Raw genomic sequence first — 21,634 nt, forward strand, 5'->3', positions numbered from 1 at the left:
AAGAGCTACATTGAACATTTAATGAACATTTAATAACCTTATTAAAATAAAAAGCCCTATTGTAGCATTAGTGTAGTTTAAGTGAGTGATACCTATAAATGGTATTTTTTTAATTGTTTGTACTTAACCATACTCTAACCCTTCACTATTCTGTTTTCTCAGTACTGCATTTTTTGAAGAATACTTTAGTAACGCTTACAGACTTGCCCAGTAGAAAAAGGTAACCTACAGAACACATTTGTGCAGGCTTTAGAATTTGAATTCTGGGGCTTCCCTGGTGGCGCAGTGGTTGAGAATCCGCCTGCCGATGCAGGAGACACGGGTTCGTGCCCTGGTCCGGGAAGATCCCACATGCCGCGGAGCGGCTCGGCCCGTGAGCCATGGCCGCTGAGCCTGCGCGTCCGCAGCCTGTGCTCCGCAATGGGAGAGGCCACAACAGTGAGAGGCCCGCATAGCACAAAAAAAAAAAAAAAAAAGAATTTGAATTCTGTATATTAGAACACTGAGGGTGCATTCATGCTGGTTCTGTATTAGCAAATCCACTGCTCTAGGACTCCTCTACTTAACTTCACTGACTTGAGGATTAATTATAAATAATTCTATATAAGCACATAAGGTGGCAATTACTATCCTCAAGAGAAACATGGTATTTCATAAAGATAATTCCAAAACAACATTCTTACATAGAAACAGGCTGAAGTTTAACCACTTGTTAACGTATTCTATTTCCTAGTAAGCCACTCATTCTGTTTAGTGGCTAAAATGTATAATTGATAGGTTCTCCATGATAGCCTTTTCTTGGATCTAAACTCCACATTATTCTCCAATCCAATTTACTCAACTGGAGTGATTCATCCATAATAAAACATTCTGTAAAATTTACTTTCTTTGTCATCTCTATTCAGATGTAGTGTCTAAAGGGAGGTGATTGATTCACTTTCCTGATGAAGTAATAATTTCAACAGCTATACTCCAGCCTTCAGTTTGCCCCACAGATCAGCATAGCGTCGTGCGAAGGCATTTACTCTGACCTGATTCTATTATATCATCCAGGAAATGTTTCCACTTTTTAAGGTTTATTTCAGGATTGGTCTCAGAGCTTTTTCAGTATTGTATATCTGCTACAGATGTTCTACATTTTGCTGCTATGAAATAATGTTACGTTTAAAGCCCAGATTTAATGTAGCATGGGATAAAATGAAAACAAATACTTATATTTACTAAATATAAGCTTATTGAAATTATCACCTGTAGAAATACTTATTTGATGTTCTTTTCAGCGTTAATTACTTTTCTTTTTTTTTTTTTTTTTTGCGGTACGTGGGCCTCTCACTGTTGTGCCCTCTCCCGTTGCGGAGCACAGGCTCCGGACGCGCAGGCTCAGCGGCCACGGCTCACGGGCCCAGCCGCTCCGCGGCATGTGGGATCCTCCCGGACCGGGGCACGAACCCGTGTCCCCTGCATCGGGAGGTGGACTCTCAACCACTGCGCCACCAGGGACGCGCTAGTGTTAATTACTTTTAATGGAGAGCAGTCAACCCAATCATCGTTCTCCTTACTCAGTAGTCATTTGTGAGTCGAGCCACCTAATCCAGGTGAGACCTAGATGTTTCGAAGACCATCCTGAGCAAGCACTAGCTGATGTTAACTCTAGCAAGACCATACAGGAAGCTGTTTGCCTGAGAAGAGCACAAGCTGAACACTATGCTGCTTGGGGACGGGGAGGTGGGAAGAACGAGAAAGGGGGTTGTGGGAGGAGAAACCCAAGCGAGCTGGATCCTTCCACTTGAACCTCAGTAGCTCTGATTTTTGTCTGTTCTTCATTTAGGAATTCTGCGTAAGATTCACTTTGATAAAGGGCTCCGTTACAAAGAAACCATCAAACGCCAAAGCCCTTTGCTGGGGTAGCTACAGCAAAGTCATCAGGAAAACTTTTTAAAATAGAGACAGCTAGGCCCAAGTCCTGAGTAGGGTCTAAGTTCTAATGGGAACCACAGTACCCTCAGGGTATGAATCCAGATTACATGCATGCATCTCCCACTTGGCAGCATTTCCAAACAACTAAGCCTGAACTCACCCTTTAAGATTTTGCTACCCACTGTGCACCCAGATGTATGGATAATCCCAGACACAAGCAGGTGCCCAGATTTTAATTGTCTCTCTGGGTTATTTGTTACCTGTGTCTCCCCATCCTGTTATGTAACAATTGGAGGCTGTTTTCTGTGGCCTCTCTCTCCGGAGTGGCAAACAGGCTGGCAAAACGTGGCTGCTGAGTCTGGCACATTGTTCTTCTGGTCCTTGTAATCTGACCAGGGCGATGTCGTAGTCACTGCTGTCTGGTCGATACTCCCGGTGAATCACAATCCGCTGGACTCCAATTTCTTCCTCAAACTCCTCCGGCACCAGAGTATGATAATCCCCAACCCGAACAGCATAGTTCCTAGTGCTGTTACCGTACCTGGGAGGCAGAGGGAGCTAATGGGAGGCTTGTTTCAAATGTTGTAAACTGGTAACTGTCAGCCAGGTAGGTTAATAGAGACGCTTGTAAGCCTTTCTTCCAAATCATTAATCCCTTTTATAAGTTTAACCTTTCTTTCCTTTTCTCTGATCCCACCGCTCTCGGTCTCACACGCTAAACCCACTGTCACCACTTTTTTTCTTCATTCATTTCACTACTCAACCCAGGTTACCATCTAACTCTGTTTTCTGAGAAGGAGCAAATGTGGAAAGTAAGGGAATTGTGTCATTTCCCCACCATGAAAATGGACCAAAACAGGAACAAATAGTATAGGGCAAAATTACCATCCTGTGTTTGCTGTCGTCATTTTCTATCATTTCCAAGATTGTTAGTTCATCATGAAATTCCATGACGGCAGAAACTATGTCTGATCTAACTGTGTATCCCCCAAAGCACTTAGCACAATCCACTTTACTCCCCTTTTCTGTGAACTGAATGCAAACCAAAACTACCTTCAGGGCAACATAACATTCACTATATGCTCTCACCTCTTAAATCTTTGTTCAGACATCACCTCAGTAAGACCTTCCTTGACATCTAAAATTGCAACCCCCTTGTTTGTGCTCCCATCCCCGAGCTCTCCCAATATCCCTAATCTGCTTTACTTTTCCTTTTTTATTAAACACTACTTTCTAACAAATTATCTGATTTACTGTTTATTGTGTTTATTGTTCTCTGTCTCCCCCCACCTTGAACAAAATGTACTCAAGGGCAGGGATCTTTGTGTTCACTGGTGAATCACACTTCGAGAATAGTGATGCCAATTAAGTAGGAATGCAGCATATGTTTGTTGATTTAGTGAATGAATGAATTTATTTTTAATGAATGTTGTCTTTTTTCCATAGGAACTATTCAATTAAACTAGAAATACAATATTTACTTGATTGACAGTTCGCAGCCTGTTTTTCGGCCAACATACCTTGATTCTGATACATCTACCTAAAGCAGTTTCTCAACCTCAGCACTACTGACATTTGGGACCCGATTATCATTTGTTGTAAGGGGCTGTGCTGTGCATTGTAGGATGTTGAGAAGCATCCCTGGCCTCTCTTCACTAGATGCCAGTAGCATGCACACTCGCATACGCACACCCCAGTTTGACAACCAAAAATGTCTCCAGACATTTCCATATATTCCCTAGGGTGCAAATTGTACCCATTGGAGAACCACCGACCTAAAATACATCATCCAACCCACTTCCTGATCACTTCCTCTTTCTCACTGAAGAGTATAGCACCTTGCTCGCTTCCCCTCTATAGCTACTTAAAACATTCTCAGTGACTTAATTCCCAACACCTTTCCCTTTTAGTTCCCTAACCTCCTCACCTGCAGAGTGTTTTCTCTACTTGATCTCAGCCCCCCACCTACAGCTCATACTCACCAAATATTACACATTTTTGAAGTCTTGATTTCAAGCATCTCATCTTGACAGTTTTACAGCTCTACTCATACTTAAGTACCTCCTATCTTTACAGTTTTACAGCTCTTCACCCCCACTGGACTTCAATCCGTCGGCCCCACTAGTCTTTTCATGCCATTCTCACTCTGCTTAAGACTTCTTACAAGGCTTGGATGCCATCATCACTCTTTTGCAATAACTCTCAATCCTTCTCTCCCTGATCTGCCAAAACTCCAACTCTGGTTTCATCAACTCACCACCTACTTTCCACTAGCATCTGTTCAAAGGGAAAAACAAACATTTAACAGCTCTCACCTTAATTTTTTTTTAAATCAAAACTTCAATATCTTCCACTAGAAACGGGGCCTGTACTTGAATGTGAATTTAGAGAAGTGGTATTCAAAAACTGGAAGTTTCTAGTGACTGCCTATTTGAAATAACCTTTCATTTATTCCTATAAAATTTCTGGAAGTTATAAGTTGCTCAAAGATTCTTATAGCCCTAAGTAGGGCTCTGACAACATTGCAATATATAAAGTGATTTTCTTAACTGTGTCAGCTCAGAAAACTGAACAGTGCAACAAAGATGATTGAGCTTATGCAGCCTCCTACTAGTGATTTATGAAACTAATAATTTCCTGTGGTTCCTTCAAATTCTCCATTTTCAACCTTCAATTATCACATATCTTTAAAGTTCAGAAGGCTTTTCATATATTGTACCTAGAGACTATCTTCTTACAGGTTCCACTTCAAACTTAAAGTTTAGGATTATTTCATATCCTGAAACTCTAAAAAGTAATAGTCATGAAGAATAACCAGATATTTAAATAACTCTCACCTCTACTTTCTGTGTATTGAGACTAATGTATTATAAAAATTCAATATGATTCATTAATATATTCAGGTTTTAAAGCAAAATCCCAAGTGATTTATGTTTCTAACAAGAATAACTGTCAGTGCATCCTTGAAAGTGCTGCTGAAATGTTTCATATATCTTTGGAATGGAATTTAAGAAATTATCTCAAGCTTCACTGTCCAGTACAGTAGCCACATGTGACTAATGAAGCACTTGAAATGCAGTTGGTCCAAAATGAGATGTGCTAAAAGTACAAAAATATGCACAAGATTTCAAATATTTACTATGAAAAAAGAATATAAAATATATTGTTTCTCTAGATAAGACTATCAAATATCTCAATTTTATATCCTATTTTGCAATGATATTTTGGATATACTGAGTTAAATGAAATATATAATTATATATATATATCAACATATCATTATATAACCAATATATGGGTGAAGTTAATTTCACCCATTTGGTTTTTTAATCTTTTAATGTGTCTACTAGAAAATTTAAACTTATATACATGTTTGTATTTGTGGCTCACGTTATATTTCTAGTAGATAGCACTGGTTTAGAGAAATACTATGGCATAAAGTAGGCATCCTATTTTTTAATTTTTCTTGAATGCAGTTTCTTGTGTGGCTTATAACTTTTAAGCTCGAGTTATGAGACATTCCCTTCATATGTCAACTTTTAATATTTAAGATAATTACATTACTGTTCAACCAAAGAAAAAAAGTTTTATTGCAACAATCTTTTCCATTCTTTGAAAAAGAGCTGTGACACTTAGCTAAAATAATCCTTGCATCTAAACTGGCTATATAAATATATCCTACATTATCTAAAAGTTGAGTCTTCAGCCAGTGAACAAAGAAACAGGACATTACTACAGCAAGGAAATTTATTGTTCAAATATCCCAGTTTTAAAGTCTTGGGAAATCTTGCCTTAATGCGTCACTTCATGCCTGGATTACTACAGCTGTCTGCTAAATGGCCTTGCTGCTTCAAGTTTCAACTTTTTCAAGCCATCCTTCACATGGCAGCCAGAGCCATGTTTCTATCTAATACTATAACTACTCTTCTGGATACCCTTCCAGATAGATACCCTTCACTGTTTACATAGTAAAGTTCAAATTCCTTAAATGATATACAAACCCATCCAAGAATGGCCCTTGTCCACCTCTCTGATACCACCCTCGTCCTCGTGTCTGTGTCCCTATTATTCTGGCCGCTTGAAGAGGTATCTGACAAACCTGTCTTTATTCAGACTATTTGCAATCTCATTCCCTCCACCCCTTATCCTAATATGCCAAAAACTGATTTTTATCTTTCAAGTCTCAACATCTAGGAAGCTCTTCCTGCCCTCCCCGAAAGCTAGCCAATCCTTCTTTTGAACACTCCCAATAGCACTGTCAGAGCATTTATAACAGCTTCTACAACTTGTTAAGATGTCAGGTCTCCCCAGTTAAAGCCTCCTTAAGTGTAAAGACCGTGTCATGCTCACTTTTGTATCCTCAGCACCAAGCAAAGTGGTTTGCACAGAGAAAGCTCTTAATAAATATATGTTAAATGACTTCTTTTGGAAGACACGTTCTGTTCACATACATACACTCTGATCCCGAACTTACTGAAATGAGACCTCTCACCAATTCCTATGTTATAACAACACCATCACAAAAGTTACTTTTTAAAAAAAGTCTCCACAAAGATCTAATAATGTTCTCATTAATACTGGCTGTTCATCAGAATCACCTGTACCACTTTTAAGACTACAAATGTCCAGGCCACACAAACTCCGAGAACATTAAATTAATAGGGCTGATGTAGGACCATGGGTGATCCAAATTCACAGTCAGGCTGGAGAACCACCGAACCAAAGACTTAAAGGCACGGGCAAAACGCCCGCCTCTTCATGCCTGGAATTTCACTGGGTGAAGTGAGCATACTAAGAGGTGACTAACAGATTGCCGTAACACAAACACGTACGCGTTCCATACTTATACTGTGTTCTCAGATCAGGTAGATTTCAGCGGGTATTTTTTAGTGTACTCCCAAATTAATATGCTCACCAAGCAGGAGTTGATATTAACCTGAGAATAAAAATTAAATATTTTTACCTGACAAGAAGGAAAAATGCATCATTCTTGTTAAAATGAAGTTCCTTATTAGAATCTACACTTTTAAAGTCGTCCTGATTTAAGAAATGGACCAGCTAAATCCAAGCAGTGATTCCCACACTCCTTTCACTCCAGTTATTCTTAGAATAGATTTATGCTTGGAATTTGAAGAGCATCTGACACAAGACTGGATTAGTTTTCTAACCAAATATTTGTCTTCCAGTGTCACCTGTCCTAGTGAGTGCGATTATATACTTCAGGGATAACACTTGGGCTGAGATTACCAGTATGATTTTGCACTTTGAAATCATTGTCGATGGCTCTAGGCTTCTCAAAAATGTATCAAGGAATTCTTTTTCAATGCATTTTAAGGTCTTTCTAGCTGAGCTTTTGTTATTTTGAAACACTTTATTCAAAAATGCTTCTAAAACAAACATTTCCGGTTTTGGCTGACAAGCCATTCAGTTGTTTGCTTTGCTGAAATGCTTTCAACTCCCCCTCAAATAAAAATTGGATGAAATTCCTGGACAAGTTTGAGCAAGAGAAGGTATGAGACAGGGCACTTAGTAAAATCCACTATTCCAATTTCTCTGAGATTCTGGAATTAAAATAAACTACAATTAAAAATTTCTAGAATTAGAAGAGTTAATTCAGAAGTACCGCACGCATTTTGTTCTTAAAAAGAAGTCCCATTACTCTGTGGCTCATCTTTCTAATTATAATGTCTAATAATTTAGATATTTCTGATTTTCAGAGCAGCAATCTCTGACAATTTCCAGCTTCTTTGGTGATTCTAGGCAAAAAAGTCAAATAGATAAAATCAGGTAAAGCTATATTCTTGATCCAATCAAATTTGCAGAAGAATTACAGAAATGAAAGAATCATTGTTTTGGGTACATTCTTTCCTCCAAAGTGGTGTTTGTTATCAGAACAAACAATTAAAAGAAATTAGTTTAACATTCAGGATTTTTTCTCTCAATTATATTGCCATACCACCATAGAGAGAGGGTCATTTTACAGTACTTGTAGTAATGGTTTAAAGTAGAAAATAGTGGGAGTTCACTGGCAGTCCAGTAGTTAGGACTCCATGCTTCCACTGTAGGGGTCGGGGGTTCGATCCCTGATCGGGGAACTAAGATCCTGCAAGCCACATAGTGTGGCAAAAAAAAAAAAAAAAAAAAAAAAGTAGAAAATAGCAAAAGCAAGCAATTTATATTGTGTAAAATTCATAGGGCAACTGCAGAAAAACTTAATTTATCCAAGTTTCTGCTTCAAACTGCCACCGGGATACTGCATTCCAAGGTCTGTATTAACACTAGGAAAAATGTGGAAAATGGGATAGAGGCCTTTAAATGGTGATTCACCAACTACCTCAGTTACCCTTGTTAACGTTGGCATAAAAGAATGTTTTGGACACCACAATACGTGAAAGCTATGAATGTAGAGCTGGATTATTAGAGCTCTGCCAGACTTCCAGTAAGGTACCCTCATCATACAGAGACAACTCTATAGGAAATGAGTGTAACAGGACGGTGGATGTGAGTAACTGTGTTCTGATCTCATCATCCCCAGGCAATCATTCCTATATTATTCTGATATAAGGATTACATAAAAGAGTGACTACTCTGGAGGCAAAACAAATAAACATAAAAAACTGTCATCCCTTGGGCTTCCCTGGTGGTGCAGTGGTTGCGAGTCCACCTGCCGATGCAGGGGACACGGGTTCGTGCCCCGGTCCGGGAGGATCCCACATGCCGCGGTGGGCTGGGCCCGTGAGCCATGGCCACTGAGCCTGCGCGTCCTGAGCCTGTGCTCCACAACGGGAGAGGCCACAACAGTGAGAGGCCCGCGTAACGCAAAAAAAAAAAAAAAAAAAAAAAAAAAAAAAAAAAATACTGTCATCCCATAGCAAGTAACACAGATGGTGATAGCAATCTATGCCTATTGTTCAGAATGGCTGTTCAAGAGCACTGGCCTACATCATCGCTGCAAGAATTAGACACCAAAGGAGGCCCCATGAACAAGAAACTATTTTACATATTGAAGTCCAGTAGTTAAAGCAGCAGAGATACAAACAGTAAGGAAACAGGGGTGAGAGATAATTTCAAAATATGAAATCTAGGTCCTCTACCAGTGGGTCTTAAGTTAGACTCCCAAGAAATCTAAAAGAAAGGTAACCTCTCAGAACCTGACCCCATTGCTTCTGTACTACAGTGTCTACAATTCCAGATGAAAACTATTTTTTGCAAACTTCAGAGTTTCTGATGATTAAAGGAGGGTTGTTTTAATCAAAGTCCCTGAACCCAGAAGACAAAATTTGGAGTTTGTTCTAATCACTGGTAACTGTCCTTATGGCTGTCAATAAACTTACTGTAATAAAGATGTGAGTTGTAACCTCCTTGGGCACTTCAGAACAAGTCTATGAAATCCGGTAAAGGTTACAAACCAAGTCAGATGAATTTGTAACACCTTTGCAAAACAATTTTCTCCCTACTCACATTAAAAGAGTCTTGCGGTCTATCCAAAGCACATCAAAAAGTTGCATATCATGATCTGCTCCTCTGGTTTTTAATCAGCTGTCTTTTATACTGCACAGATAATGGGAAGAAACTCAGAATGAAGCATGGAAGGAGTTATCTGTTGATCTAGGTTTAGAATACCACCATCCTGTAAAGAGTGCAACATCCTTAAATATACCCACCACCTGGCAACCGAGCCCCCACTTTCATCCTGCATCCATCATTTAGGAGGGTCTAGTATGTGCCAAGTAATACACGAGACACTTGGTTTATAAACACAAATGAGACCATTACTGACTTGAAGCAATAATCTAGAAGGAGCAGGTCAAGGGAGGAATAATGACATGTAAACAAACAAACCCAAACATGTACCTAAAAAAAAAAAAAAGACCTTTGAGGGAACTCAAAAGTCAGATCAAAGTTTTCAACCTCAAGTGGAATTTTTGGGCAATTTCCCGACTTTAATACTTCAAGCCTTGAACCTCTAAGTCTATAACTTTTAGCAGAGAAAGATTTACTTGAAAGAGAAGGAGTCTTGAACAAGAGGAGAAAAATCTAAACTGAACCTACTGAATTATTTTGCTTAAATTCTAAGCGCAAGACGGGCTTCTCCAGTTTCTCTGCAGTTTCCTACCTCGTTTTTCTCCACTAGTCAGTGGGATAAAATAATCCTGAATTCTCTACTTTTGCTCATAATAATGTTTGATTCCTTTTTGTGAACCCCAACATAATAATAGCCAACATTCTTTTTGAATTTTACAGTTTATAGAATACTTTCACATACTTTGCAGATCATTTGTTCCTCACTGTAGGACGTTATTGCCTTCATTTTACAGATGAGAAAATTGAGGCTCCCAGAGGTTAAAATAATCTCCACAAAGTGAAACAATTAACAGTTGGAGGAGCTGGAACTGTAACCTTGGTCTTGATGGCCAGATCCAAGTCGCTGGTTACACAGTGCCAAGTTCTACTGATTTCTATCAGGGTCTCTACCTTCTCTCCCTCCTTTTCTTTTCTACCTTCTATCTTTATTACAATAGCCTTACAACCAGTCTCCCTCCAGTTCCTACCACAGTGGGTTTAATCACTTGATAACAAGGACTAATTTGAGTCACTCCAGAAAAAGGCACAGAAGCATGTATGCAAATAGTTCTCATATAATTTGAAGCTTGTTCATAAGACCCCTAGATTAATTACTTTGCTTCCCCCACCCCCAGATCTATCCCATACATCTCCTAAGACTCCTCTTTGATCATATTTCAAGGCTCAAAAACCTTTAGTGGTTTCCCACTGCCTAGTGAATGAAACAGATTCAGCACCCTGGCATTCCAGACCTTTCCTGCTTCTTTTTTTTTTTTTTTTTTTGATAACGCGGGCCTCTCACTGCTGCGGCCTCTCCCGTTGCAGAGCACAGGCTGCAGACGCGCAGGCTCAGCGGCCATGGCTCACGGGCCCAGCCGCTCCGCGGCATGTGGCATCTTCCAGGACCGGGGCGCAAACCCGTGTCCCCTGCATCGGCAGGCGGACTCGCAACCACTGCACCACCAGGGAAGCCCTCTCTCTGTTTGATAGCGACAGTGCTTTTGCCCCTTACAACAGCTTGAGCACAGGACAGAAGAGCAAGCATCTTGTGTTGGCGCTGTTCTGTCAGGGCTGCCCAAGGCTGATTAACTTTGTGGGCAACCACATGGCATCACTGACTCTATTAAGGTTGCAGGATGCTAAACCCATAAGGTCTTTTTCACGTGTGCTGCATTCAAGCCAGGTTTCCTGAACTCAAGACAGAATTTTACTTCCTCTTTATTCCACATTACTTTTTATTAGAATCAGCCTACCAATATTCTGTGCCACCATGGATCCAATCATCTAACGTATTACGTGTCCCTCCCAATCTCCTGGCATCAAAAATATGATTAATTTATCATCAGTGTCCTGTTTCAGTTTAGTGATTAATATGTTGAATAGGGCAAGGATAAGTATCCTGTTAACTCCATTATATTCTTCCTCATCATCATTCTTCAAAAGTCCAGACCACATTCTATTCTCTCCAGGAGCAAGAGGGTCTCAACCTTTAATGTTCATGAGAATCATCAAAGATGCTTGATAAAAATGTAAACTCCCGGGTCTTAGCTCCAAAGATTCAGTAGATCTGGGGTAGGGGCCCAGAAATCTGGATTTTTAATAAGCTGAATGTATTGGGTTGGCCAAAAGGTTCATTCGGGGTTTCTGAGAACATCTGAGAGAAAAAACCGAACGAACTTTTTGGCCAACCCAATACCTACTATTGTGGTGAAAATCCACACTTTAAAAATGGTGCTCTAAACTTTTTTTGATCCCATGTCTCCCTCCTCTGGGTTCCTATAGCTGCATTAAAAACTCATGGTACCAAGGGTCCTATCCGTCTTATTCTCCAAGATATTTCTAGCACATGGCACATTCCTGGGAACATTACAGCCTCAATAACTTTTTGTTAAGCTAATAAATGAATCTTTATTGTCTGTGCCATTCATGTAACACAGGACTATATATTAAACCCACTGGTATATAGGTGAACTCTCAAACTCAATTATTACCGCAGAAATGACAAAGGCTATGTAAAATACAGATTTGTGTCTTCTGCAGCACCTTGAACATGGAACATGACTCCATAATTATCAAAATAGATAAGAGGAAGTGAATAGAGATTCTAGAAACAAAGATACATGGGAACTTGGCAAACAACACAGTTGACATAAATCAGCTGGTAAAGAATGGAATGTTTAGTTTTTAAAAGTACTGGGAAAACTATCCATAAAGAAAAATATAAAATTAGGTCCCTTCCTTTATACCGTATACCATACACACACACAAAAAAAAAAAAAAAAAAAAACCTGCAGATTAAAAATCTAAATAGGAAAAGCAAAATTGTAAATTTTTTTTTGTAAAAAACTATCTTCATATGGGGCTAAAGAAGAATTTTTAAAATAAGATATACAAAGCTTTTATAAGACTTTAAAAATTGACACATTTAAATATATTAAAATTAAAACATCTTCATAAGAAAAAGACCTTAAACTAGTGAAAGGACATGCCCCAGGTTGAGAAAAGTTATTTGTAACACATAATAACAAAGATTCTGTACAAAGAATATATCCCCAAAAAATGTTTAAATCAATTACAAAAGACAATCGAATAGAAAAATAAGCAAAGAATGTGAACAAATATTTCATGAAAGAGGAAGACACTAATCAGGAAAATAGAATTAAAAAGAAATCCAAAAACTCTAAGACTGGCAAAAATTGAAAATGTTGATGGCATCAAGTTGGGGTAGGGATGTGAGGAAACAGGAACTTACACATTGCTCTGATATAAACTGATACAGTTACTTTAGAACATAAGTTGGTAGTGTCTTGTAAAATTGAATGGCACCCATATTCCAGGAGCCAGCACAATGCTCCCACATGTCTGTACCAATGAGACACATAATGGATATCTACTGCAACATTGTTTTTTAATAATGAAAGAATGGAAACCACCTAACCTTCCACCAGTAGGAGAATAAGTAAACTGAGGTTGGTTTCATCTTACAATAGGAGTTAACACTCATATGGCAGTTAAAATCTACATGGATGGATGGTAAATACACAATGAGGCCATATATTTTCACATATGAAAAAATACAAAACAAATTTTTGGTTGTAACAATTTTTCAACACTATGGTACATGTTTTACTTAAAAATTTTATGAGTATTTTTAAGTACACAGAATAGTGAAACCCCTTGTACTCATCACCTTGATTCAATAACTATCAATATTTGCTAAGCAATGGTATATATTTTTAAATACTAAAATTCATGCTGAGGAAATGGCCATTAGCCAGGGCCCGCAAAAGAGCACAGGACAAGAAGAAAGGACCACTGGGTTCTGGTACAGGTGCTGTCACCATAAGCAGTGTGACTCTGGCACACTGACTCTCTCTGCATGGCTTCCCCTCTGAACTGGGACAGCTTCAGATTGGGCTGATATAACTCCTGGGACAAACGGAAATAATCAGGATGCAACTTGACAGGTACAAATAGAGAAATCTAAAAGACACAGAACACCAGGAAGACCCAAAGTTTCTAAAATTCAAATCAAAACACTAAACCTGGACTCCCTATTCCTCACCATTCATAATCAAATAATCTGAGGTCTCTTCTAGCGATATGGGGATATGATTTCATCCTCAGATATGTTCCTGGGGGAAGCACTAACACAGCTGCCTCCCCTTCAAAAACCGATCTTGTCTTCTCCTTAACTCTAGAGTTTGCTTTAACACCAGGTAGCAAGTAGCTTCCAAAGAGCTCTGTTTGCTCCTGATGTTACCCCCTCACTTCCACAGTGCCGCTGGTAGAGACAAGGAAGGCCTGTAGCCTGGCTCTGACACCCCAAGTTTCTAGCACGCTGTAGAGCAGGAAGGGGTGGGAAGAACTGGCAAATAAGAGCCGAACCGAGTTGTTTGGAGAGGTGGACACATACCTCTTGAAGCAGTGCGCAGCTGTAAGGACCCAGCAGCTACTCAGGAGCGTGGCCCCGCAAAGGAGTCTCCCATCCCCATGGGATGACTTGAGCCGGAGGGACACTTGCCAAGGCCAACCACCCCTAGGAAGAAAGTAAACCACTCATCAATATCCATACAAGGTGAAAAGCAAGGACAGTCATCCAGCAAAACAAGGACTTAGAAGGCTTGCAGGTGGGAGGAAAGAAGTAAAGAGGGGACTCTAGGATGTAGACTCCCTTCCTACTTTGAGAATGAATATTCCTACAACTTTGAGCAGACCACCCTGAAGACTTGCCTATAGCATGTGTACGCATCCCACCAAATTCTGACGTTCTTGGAGACAATCTGTGTCTTCTTTATATTTCATGATTTGAAGCTTATTTTCTCCCTCACCTAAGCAGCCTGAGGAAGTTGTTTTTTTGTTTTGGCTTGTGGGATCTTAGTTCCCTGACCAGGGATTGAACCCAGGCCACGGCAGAAAAAGCGCCGAGTCCTAACCACTGGACCGCCAGGGAATTGCCCGGAAGAAGTATTTAATAAGCAAAGCACTGGTTTTCCACTAGTAAATTCAACAAATAAAAAAATTATATTAAAATGAGTCAAGTCCAAAACAAATATATTCTAAATTAAACGAATTTGTAGTTAGACATTTTCTTCAGATTTCCTGTTAAATTAGTTTGTTTCTGCCACATAAGTTTTCAGCAACCCATCTATCTCATAAATCAGGGGATAGTGATTTGAAGAACATGGTCTATATAAAGTAAATATAAGTCAAAGGACAGTGAAATTATCAGTGTAATCTGTATTTGAAGAACCTTTTACCTTAAAGAATTTTGCCCACCAATGATCCGCTTCTGCCGACGGTGCAGTAATCTCAAACCACAAACAGATAAGAGAGACTCTGAAGCAGAAAGAGGTTTTTAGTTAAACTATCATATTGCTGATAGTGGGGTAAAAGACACAAGTGACACATTCCCCTGATGCTTCTTCCTCTTTTTTTTTTTTTTTTTTTTTTTGCGGTACATGGGCCTCTCACGGTTGTGGCCTCTCCCGTTGCGGAGCACAGGCTCCGGACGCGCAAGTTCAGCGGCCATGGCTCACGGGCCCAGCCGCTCCGCGGCACGTGGGATCTTCCCGGACCGGGGCACAAACCCGTGTCCCCTGCATCGGCAGGCGGACTCTCAACCACTGCGCCACCAGGGAAGCCCTTCCTCTATTTTAAAGTGCTTTTTCTCTTCAAATTATAGACTATTTTTCTTATAATAAAAATTAAACTTTTTTGAAAATTTATTTTATTTATATATATTATTTATTTTTGGCTGCATTGGGTCTTCATTGCTGCACATGGGCTTTCTGTAGTTGCGGCGAGCAAGGGCTATCATTGCAGTGTGCAGGCTTCTCATTGCGCTGGCTTCTCTTGCTGTGGAGCATGGGCTCTAGGCACGTGGGCTTCAGTAGTTGTGGCTCATGGGCTCAGTAGTTGTGGCACATGGGCTTAGTTGCTCCTCAGCATGTGGGATCTTCCCGGACCAGGGATCGAACCTGTGTCCCCTGCATTGGCAGGCAGATTCTTAACCACTGTGCCACCAGGGAAGTCCTATCTTATAATAAAAATTAAAAGTTGTTTTCTCATTTAACCAAGGCAGCAATAATTCACAAGTAGACAAGGAACTTTATGAGGTTTCCTACAATCAGCTCTGAAGAGGTTTCACAGGCTGCTGAATGATTTGGGCCTGCCAAGTACATCATCCTTGTGGTACCCACATCTCCTTCTCTGCTGATTATAGAGATTGTTCGGGAGTTCAGAAATATTAAACAAGAGAACTACAAAAGGCAACAATGCTCTGAATTATTTGATTTTCACAGAAAACACTTCCAAGCCACATATACAAATGTGACTCATAGGAGCAAAGCACATTCCCAGGATGAAATTCGGACATAAATTTACATTTACTCATATAGCATGTTAATATATGGAAAGGATTTACTAAGCCAATTTAAGTGGTAAATTGTATTTAAGGATATATATAGTCAAACTTCTCAAGATAACAGATTTCTGTCAAGAGCATTAAAAAAGAAGAGTTAAACCAAAAATATATGAAAAGGTGGTGTATAAAAGAAGAGTAAATAAACTATGACTAGCTTTAAAAATAATTTTAGAAAGTAGGAGAATCTATATGGGGATACGCTGTTTCTTTGGTTAAGGACACGTGTATAAAGTATAGATATATACTGTTTTTCTATCTGTGTAAGAGGAGAAGAGTAGGAATTGTGCCAAGACCATGAAAGTCTAGTCACTGATGTTCTCCCATAATAACCAGGTAGAAGGGAGCCCAATATGGAATCAGCACTAGTTATTTCTTCATGGAGAGAGAGGTTCAACAATGTGTACCAAGATCATTAATTTGTCAAAGGATCTCAGAGACATGCTGTCAAACCTTAATCCACATCTCTTAGGATATGAGTCCTCTACATGACACTGCAAATTATAAGATACAAGAAAAACAGAAGTTTCCAGTAATGTTCCAAGTCAGGTCAATGTATATAATGCCATGACAAGGAATGATGTAATACTAAGCAAGCAAAACTGGAAGTTTACATCATTCTGGAGTAAAGAACCAGGTTGCAAGAAAGTAAAATCTATTTAAAGCCATAAAACCCACTATTATAAAAAAATTATAAAGTAAAATGAAATTCATTTTTTAAAGGATCCCATCAGATGACCAATAACCAATGGCTTGGGTTTGAATCACCTTATAGAAGTTATTAGATCTTGAACCTACACACAAAGTCAACAGGTTAATAATAAACCAAATTCAGTAATCCAGCTGGTCTAAGATGAAATTTTTTTTATTTCAGATATGGTAGCATTAAGACCATGGAAATGTATCAAAATAAGCAGTGCTACACCTTTGGAAGGCATTAAAACAAATGTATTAAAAATGAAGAAATAAATATGGTTTTTCATATTTTAAAATAGGTTTACATAGAAATATGGTAGAATATTTTACAATTCTTGAATTTTTATGCTTTTCTGCTACTTAAGAAATTTTCCATAATCCAAAGAATTAATTATGTTCACTTTGTAACTGTAGTTTAAATTATTGGAGGGAATTTAATACATTAAATTATAGTCAATACTTAGGAAAAATTGGCTTACCAAATCATATTTATTTCATGTAATATATATGTGTGTATATATATATAATATATATATAAAACAAAGCACAAAGCGTTATAAATATTCTTCTCCACACTCAAAAGACCCTCAGATAGTGAAGAATCATATTAACAACATCCAAGTTATTTATTGCATTGTTTTTAATGGTTATTAAAAGATGTTAGAAAAAGAGAATGCTCAGATATAGATACACTTGCTTTTAAGAAAATCTTAAGTATCAAAACCGTGTATTCTTAATCCACATAAATAAATGACGGTTCTTTTCATAAAACATAACCATAGTTTTCTCCAAAAGAGCTAGTTTTCCCCCTTATTCATTTAAAGCTGTATTTGTTTCAAAAATTAAACTCAGAGCTTTTAAGAACTCTTCTATTTATATATGTATGACACATCCATTACTGTATTATACTAGAAGATTACTTCTTATTTTCCTTACATTTTTATTTAAATTTTATTTATTTATTTATTTGGTTGCACCAGGTCTTAGCTGCGGCAGGCAGTCTCCTTAGTTGCAGCTCACGGGCTCCCTAATTGCAGCAGGCAGTCTCCTCAGCTGCAGCTTGCGGGCTCCATAGTTGTGGCATGCGAACTCTTAGTTGCAGCATGCATGTGGGATCTACTTCACTGACCAGGGATCGAACCCGGGCCCCCCACATTGGGAGCGCAGAGTCCCATCCACAGCGCCACCAGAGAAGTCCCCCCTTACATTTTTAAATTTCAGAGAGTAGAACGTACAAAAGATAATTTTATTTTTGCAATTAATTTAAAAAATTATCCCTTCTGTTTAAGATATTAATAAGAGTGGAAGAAGTGCCCTTCTCTGATTCATCTTTAAATTTTCATTTCTTCTTTTTATGAAGCAAATGTAAATTCTGAATCTTCAAGAATACCAGCAAGTTTGATAGTTTTATTACACCCAGAGAAGGAATGGTTAGAAATGGCTAAGAATGTCAAAAGGGGACAATCTCAGAGATTACAAAATTCTGTAAATCCACTCCTGCCCCTGAACCCTGCTCTCCCTTGTGAGTCCCACCCCGTAAAGTTTGTCAAGAACCACTGCCTCGGGCTTCCCTGGTGGCGCAGTGGTTGAGAGTCCGCCTGCCAATGCAGGGGACATGGGTTCGAGCCCCGGTCCGGGAAGATCCCACGTGCCGCAGAGCGGCTGGGCCCGTGAGCCATGGCCGCTGAGCCTGCGCGTCCAGAGCCTGAGCTCCGCAACCGGAGAGGCCACAGCAGTGAGAGGCCCGTGTACCACAAAAAAAAAAAAAAAAAAAAAAAAAAAAAAAAAAACCACTGCCTCTAAATACTATCAGAAGGAACAAGGGATTGAGTATATTCTCATGGAGGGGAGTTTCATTATCAAAGTACTGCTTAGAATAATGAAGTGTGGCTTTGTATTCTTTGACTTGTATAGGCCCCAGAAGGTGACTTACCTTTATTACTGTTACCTGATGCTTTCTTGCCAGAATAATCACAAATAACTCCTGCATCTTCACTGTGGCGGCAGTTGTGTCTTCCGATATCTTGTTTGATACAGTCAGCCAGGGACCTCTCATTTCCTGTGCACTTCACATTATCCACGTGGATGGGTCCTTTTCCTTCCCCAAAATAAGCCATGGTTCTTGCTCTGGCAGGACCCCTGGAAACAGAGCATTCTTGAGGATGTGGAGAATCAGTCAAACGTACAATTGAATAAATCACAACATATACCCTCATTCAATTATAGTTCTTAACTCATACATTAAAACACTTATTTCATGACTTTGTCAAAAAAAAAAAAAAGCTTGAGAGGTAATAACTATACATTCTTTGTTTTCATATCTCAGAACTTCTTGATTACATCTTAGCTCCTACTAAGAAAGTCACATTTAATGGCATGTCAAAACTTTATGGTAATCTTAAACTCTAGTTTAATCAGGAAAAAAAAAATCACCTCAAAATTTTCTACTCCCTTCCAGAGCATAATACTCTCTTAAAATTGGTATAGTAAGACTTCCCTGGTGGCGCAGTGCTTAAGAATCCGCCTGTCAATGCAGGGGACACGGGTTTGAGCCCTGGTCTGGGAAGATCCCACATGCCGCAGGGCAACTAAGCCTGTGCGCCACAATTACTGAGCCTGTGCTCTAGAGTCTGCAAGCCACAACTCCTGAGCCTGTGTGCCACAACTACTGAAGCCTGCGCACCTACAGCCTGTGCTCCACAACAAGAGAAGCCACCTCAATGAGAAGCCCATGCACTGAAACAAAGAGTAGCCCCCACTCACCGCAACTAGAGAAAGCCCACAAGCAGCAATGAAGACCCAACACAGCCAAAAATAAATAAAAATTAATAAAAAAGAAATTGGTACAGTATTTCCAAGAAAATTATGAAAATTAAATAATTACCTAGGAAGCTAAGAATTTTTAAAGCCTACTTTAGAAGTACAAAAGCACAATTTTTAACTGAGAAAGAGAACACCAGGAATCATGAATAGAAGGCAGACTTATTTTGGTATATCACTTTTCTTTGGTTTCTGTTTTTTTAAATAATATATTACTTCTTTTTAAATATCCAGATACAAAATCTTTTTTAGTGAAATGTTTCAAACAAATGCCATATTCAAAACTCAGTTCCTACTAAATTAGTGACATAAGAACGGAAAAGTTTTAAAGTTTGATTTATAGGAAAATTATCCTTATAACCTCAAGTTAGGGAAAGACTAATTAAACAAGACACAGATGTATACCTTAAATTAAACGATAGATAAATTCAACAAAAATTAAGAATGCCACTTTACTAAAAACCACCCACAGGAAAGTGAAAAGATAAGTTTTAAAGTTGACGAATATATTTGCAATATGTATATATATATATATATATATATGTTGGTGGATGCATTTTCTGATAGAGGGACATAGCATACAATATACAAATAACTCAAATTTCATTTATAGAATAAAAAACCAACAACCCAATAGAAAAACAGGCAAAAGACAGGTTTTAAATCAAAAGAAACTGTCATATTAAAAATGACAATTTGGGGCTTCCCTGGTGGCGCAGTGGTTGAGAGTCCGCCTGCCGATGCAGGGGACACGGATTCGTGCCCCGGTCCGGGAGGATCCCACATGCCGCGGAGCGGATGGTCCCGTGAGCCATGGTCGCTGAGCCTGCGTGTCCGGAGCCTGTGCTCCGCAACATGAGAGGCCACAACAGTGAGAGGCCCGCGTACCGCAAAAAAAAAAAAAGACAATTTGGACCAGATTTCTAACATTAAAATATTCTACTTAGTTAAGATAAGGTTATTATACTTTCCTTATAGTTATGCAAGGAACTCAGGCAAAGTAGTTTACTGATATGAATTATCTGAGGAATTTGCCTGAATAATCCTCTTTCAGCAATGAGACCTGGCCTCACATGCTTGTAGTTGACAGTACACTCATTTCAAAAATATACCCCGTCATTTCTTCTGTATTGGTAACTGCTACTCTGACATAAATTGCAAATAAAAATAAGATTTAACCCATTAGAAATGCTTACAGTCATGGAAGATCAAACAGGTAACTCTATACTCTTTTTTGAATCTGAATCGACATTTCTTCAAAGAAGATATACTCATGTCCAACAAGCACATGAAAAGATGCTCAGCATCACTGATTATCAGGGAAATGCAAATCAAAACCACAGTGAGACACCACTCACGCCTACTAGGATGGCCATTGTCAAAGAGATGGGCACTAAAGAGTGTTGGTGAAAAAAATTAAAAGTTACTCTTTTTTAACATACAAAACTTTTAATAGTTGTATAAGTAATAAATGCTCATTGTATCAAGTTTGCAAAATAAAAGTATAAAAAATCCCAACAACACACTGCTAGCATTTGGTACACATTTATGGGGAAAATATTGCATACTAACTACAATTTTTAATGGTTAAAAAAATTCATTGTACAGATTAGTGGATCTCAAACTAAGTGGGTGAGTCTTACGCAGGTGGTTCTGCATCAAACTTTAGTGTAGAAAAAAACAATTTATTTCCCTATTGTTGCACATTTATTTTAAGAATTTTAGATTTTTTTTATAATTATATACATCCTTATACATAAATCTTTGTGGGCAGCTTAGATTTCTTCCCTGAAGTGAAATTTTTATTCAACAGGTATAAACATTTTTTAAGATTCTGGATATATGTTGCTGAATACAGAACAAACCTTTGGAAAGCAAGTTATGCATTTAAAATATGTATAATTAAAATGTAACCATTTAAAGAAAAGTTATTTTTCTGTTTTACTTTGTATATCACAGTTCTGATGTGTCTGGAATTTATTTCTGTTTAGTATTAGTAAGGGATCTAGTTTTAGTTCTGTCGCTAAAGTAACTGTCCCAATAACTCTTCCTGCTGATTTAAAGGACTTTTTTATTTACTTATTTATCATGCTTTTAAGTACACAAGCCATTTCTTGGTCTTTCAATAGTTCAATAATTGGCTACACATTAGAATTACCTTTGGGTGCTTTTAAAATATAGCACCACCTGAACCCCACCTGATGTCAGTTAAAG

The 21,634-nt window shown here is 38.6% G+C and overlaps 1 protein-coding gene across 1 annotated transcript in view; it reads right to left on the bottom strand.

Moving 5' to 3' along the window:
• The window catches only part of PRSS12 (serine protease 12), a 71,657-nt gene that overhangs the window by 1,129 nt on the left and 48,894 nt on the right, over positions 1 to 21,634 (bottom strand). Inside the window, exons 9-12 of the mRNA XM_059066745.2 lie at positions 18,534 to 18,739; positions 14,742 to 14,820; positions 13,898 to 14,020; positions 2,178 to 2,458 (exon numbers count right to left, since the gene is read on the bottom strand). Coding sequence (XP_058922728.1) covers positions 2,178 to 2,458; positions 13,898 to 14,020; positions 14,742 to 14,820; positions 18,534 to 18,739 — 689 coding nt within the window. The remainder of the gene's footprint in view (positions 1 to 2,177; positions 2,459 to 13,897; positions 14,021 to 14,741; positions 14,821 to 18,533; positions 18,740 to 21,634) is intronic.

The sequence above is a fragment of the Kogia breviceps genome, chromosome 6, assembly GCF_026419965.1.
Source record: "Kogia breviceps isolate mKogBre1 chromosome 6, mKogBre1 haplotype 1, whole genome shotgun sequence".
In the NCBI taxonomy this organism is placed as follows: domain Eukaryota; kingdom Metazoa; phylum Chordata; class Mammalia; order Artiodactyla; family Physeteridae; genus Kogia; species Kogia breviceps.